The 4072-nt window shown below is 41.7% G+C and overlaps 1 protein-coding gene across 1 annotated transcript; it reads left to right on the top strand.

Annotated features, from left to right (window-relative positions):
• The first annotated feature begins 2067 nt into the window (after window positions 1-2067).
• LOC148033028 (uncharacterized) lies at window positions 2068-3837 on the top strand. The gene is made up of 2 exons (XM_087684222.1): window positions 2068-2208; window positions 2760-3837. The coding sequence occupies exons 1-2, from the start codon at window positions 2181-2183 to the stop codon at window positions 3524-3526; spliced, it is 795 nt and encodes a 264-aa protein (XP_087540348.1). The 5' UTR covers window positions 2068-2180; the 3' UTR covers window positions 3527-3837.
• Window positions 3838-4072: the final 235 nt, after the last annotated feature.

Genomic DNA, 4072 nt, shown 5'->3' with positions numbered 1-4072 from the left:
CAAGGTGAAAAAAACACGGCCAAACAAAAGGATAAAAGGAGAAAAGACCAAAGAGCAACGACAACCTTAAAATTCAAGGCAAAGGCAAAGGTGCGTTTTAAAATGTAAAGGCGCCCCTAATTTTTTGTAAAAGAGTGCCTATGCAAGTTGTAAAGAGTAGACGGGCATATATAAAGGCATAACGTAAACATAAGGGAATAGGAAAAGAGGACCTTGGCAAGATGGCCAGTCATGTAAAAAAAAGAGGATGGGTGCCCAAAGGGATAAGGGCATGATAAAAGCCAAAAAGTGAATAGAGAAGCTCATTCTTGGTGTGTGGCAAAAGTGGTTCTCTTCTTCTTCTTCTTCTTCTTCTTCTTCTTCTTCTTCTTCTTGCTTGCTTGCTTGCTTGCTTGCTTGTGCTTGTGCTTGAGAGAGGGAGTGTGAGAGTGTGACACGGAGTGAGTGTGTGAGGGTGAAAGACAATGGTGGAGAAGCTCTCCATCTTCTCCTCTCTTCTTTTCTTCTCTTCTCTTCTCTTCTCTTCCCTTCTCTTGTCTCGCATGCGGCTATGGAGCATGGAGCTTGAAAGCGGAGGATTGAGTTTGCTTGAGCTCACATCTTGGATCGTGGAGCTACCGATGTGCTTGAGAGAGGAGGGTACTCGATTGGGCATTGAGGTAAGGTCACTACACTTGTAGGCTTGAGTGCGTACGACTATGTGAGAGATAGCCATTAGCATTTGGCTTGAAACTCTTGAGCACTAAGCGGTTAGTGGGTCTTGGCGATTGAGCAAAAGCTCCCACAGTTCCTAGAGAAGAAAATAGGCATACCCATCCATTTCATTATTTTGTCACAGAATTTGTTGAAAGCCCAATTAAACCTTTGCTTCAGGTGATTCCCACCCCTGTGGGAAATCCTAGAAGCTTAAAGCCTAATTGCTTAATCTATTGTTTTGGATCTCCTCATGGCAGGAGGATTAGTTCTAACTTGGCCAGGTTTACCTTGTAAGTTGAGTGAGTTGAAAATTCATCGTAGACCTCCAATAAGCTCCTCACCAAACTCTCATCAACATGTACAATAGATGCATTATTGTTCGCAAAAAATTGCACAGATGCTTGGGATCCATTTGTCATGGAAAGGCCTTTGATTACTCCATCTTAGATGTGCTTGTCAATGTTTCTAGGCAAGGGGTCAGTTATAAGTGCAAAAAGCGGAGGGGCTAAGGGATAGCCCTGGCATATAAATCTCTTGAGCTCAAAGGAGGGGGTAATTGAGCCATTGATGCTAATAGCTATTGTGGCTCCTTTGAAAAGCATGGTGATCAACCCGCGGAGTTCAATCAAAATATATGTATGTATCACATAAGTTCAACATAAGGGATTTTAAAAATACCATTTTTACACATTTTTTTACCTATTAAAAGGTCCCATATAAAGGGGTTACTTTACAGATTGAATAGAAAAAGGCTATGTTTTATTAAGGAAAAATTCAAATAAGGATATTTACAAATAGGTCTTGAATGCACGTGATATAGAGGATATACATATATTGAATTCCCTGGGGTGATCAAGATGTAGAATGTGGGTCCAAACTTCATGGCGTAGAGCATGGCTAAAATGAACTTCTAGCTAGCCCTATCGTATGCCTTATCCCAGTCCATAATTATGAGTATGAAGTTAGATTGCAGGCTTAATGCATGATCCATAGATAAGACCAAGTTCAAAATTGCATCATGGATCTACTGCCCATGTACAAATTCATACTACTTGCCATATATTTTATTGACAAAAAGATGTTTGACTCTAAGTGCCAGTGCCTGTCAATGGTCTCCTTCCAACTCCTTGCTGCCTCAAATTTGATTCAAGTTTGTGAATTAAAAGAGGCTCGGAAGATTTTAGGAGGTTCTGGACTTACCTTCGCCACTAGCAAAATAAAGGTATAGTATAGAGTATAGATTATGATGGCAATATAAGAGATCACTACAAGCATAGGACTCAAAAATTTAAATTTGGTTTTTATTTTAATTGCTAATAAAAAGTATCGGTCAGACTAGCTAGGAGTATTATTATGGCATGCCCCCGAGAAGGGTGTTTGAGAACCTTCTCCTTTAAAATCATGTCAAACCTACGCCCTTCGCACATGCACGAACAAGGGGCCCGTCGACCCCGCGCCAGAGAGCACCTGCGGCGGCAGGAGCAATGCAGAAGTTGGGGCGCCTCGGAACAGGTTGGTTTTCTGCCAGACCGATTAGCTCATTGTGTCTCTCCGATCGTCTTCTGATTGTGGCAGATTGCATCCAATCCCCTGCATTTTACAAAACCCCAAAACCCCTTGGGTTATGAATGTTATCTGTGGATACCAAGATGGATAGAGGTAAAGAGTATCCTAGGTTTTGCAGAGACCGAACGACGTTTTTCCACATTAATGGTGGTATTTGGCAAATCCCCCCTGGTCTTTTGATGGAATTAGAATGAATGCTCGTTGTGTATACCCAGACACTGCATTTTGCGAATCCCCCTGGTTTTTTGATGGAACTAGAATGAATGTTCTCTGTGGATACTAAGATGGATGGAGGTAGAGAGCATTCATGCAGACGCTGAATGATTTTTTGCAACAGGATTAATGGGGTACTTGGCTTGCTGACATGTTGCCAGATCTCTTTCCAGTTTCAAGGATCTCTCTTTTGAATCATGCTACTATGTGATTCAAGCACAATAATGATTTGCTAGTACGTGATTCAGGCACATCAATGATCTTATGCATTCGTGTTTGGCTAGGTTCTCAGCGTTTGATTAGGGTACTCCATTCTACCAGCTTGAGAAGCCTACACAGTTTTCCGATTTTGTCTTCTCTGGAGAAATGCCCTCTCCTGGACAAGTTGCAGGTGCTTGAAAGAACCTGGGGTAGAAAGGTCTACTCCGGCTGCACTATTGCTGATGGTTGCCTCCTTCAGCAATTTCCTCGGAAGCTATGGGCAGTAAAAGATCACATGAGATCTGCTACAGGGTCTGCCTTGAGGAAGGTGGATACAAACTACAAATCAGCTTCTTCTTTCAAATTGAAGCCACAATCAGATCCCCGAGACGATGTGAAGCTGCAGCCAGTAGTATATGAAGGATCCTTCTCTGACACACTTAGTAAAGTGAAAAGGATCTCCATCATTGCGTGCTGCCTGTCCGTCGTTACAGGGCCGGTCTTCACTTTTTTCTTGTTGCCTCAGGTGTCTATTGTCTGGAAAGGTGGGATTGCCAGTTGTGTAACTTTGTTCAGTCTTGCTACAACGGTTGCTGTCCATTGGTTATTTGGCCCGTATGTGCACAAGCTGACTTGGAAACCTGGAGAGCAGGGTATAGAACTTGAACTTCTCTCATGGATGGGAACAGTGATCAGTAAGAGCATATGGATATCGGATATACGGCCACCAAAGTCCAAGCACCCCTTTGCATCATTTGCTGTGCAGGATCAGCTGTATTATGTTGATGCAGAGCAGATTTCAGACATGCAGCTCTTAAGGATGCTGACATTTTATAGGAATCAGATTTAGACTGGTAATTGCAGTTCCTTTTAGCAGATTCTCTGACGGTGATATATGTTGGTGAAACGGATTGTGAATAGAGTGCTTGTTGTATTGAAGGCCCATCCAAAATTAAATGAGATGATACAAATCTCATTTTTGGGCTTCTATATGTGCTGTCTTTAGAGGTCATATACCTGATTTGAAGAACGTATATTTGAGGATTCGAAAAGTTAAGGCTTATGTTCCTCATCTGAAAAGTTGTTGAGACTTCTTACTCTAGCTAGAACATGTGGGCATCTTGGTTGTATTATGAATGGTTAATCAGTTTAAGTTATAGCTACACACTCGAAAATACTTCTGTTAGCAGCGTGCTACCTAGAAAAAGTATAACACATATTCTAGTATTTTCTGAAATTTTGAGTCAACAAAATTAATACCGAAATTCTGAGTCAACAAAACTAACAGGTGGGTGTTGAGCTACTATACGCAGTGGATGGATGAGGAATAGAAGGTACACATAAAGGACTGATTATTATACTACTCCACTCTACAGTTGTTCATTGTTCTGGTTGC

The sequence above is a fragment of the Lygodium microphyllum genome, chromosome 8 (genome assembly GCF_053477565.2).
Source record: "Lygodium microphyllum isolate KBCC chromosome 8, Lygodium_microphyllum_v1.1.10, whole genome shotgun sequence".
Classification (NCBI taxonomy): domain Eukaryota; kingdom Viridiplantae; phylum Streptophyta; class Polypodiopsida; order Schizaeales; family Lygodiaceae; genus Lygodium; species Lygodium microphyllum.
Note: the sequence above shows the minus strand (reverse complement) of the source record. Positions and strands in the feature narration are given on the sequence as shown.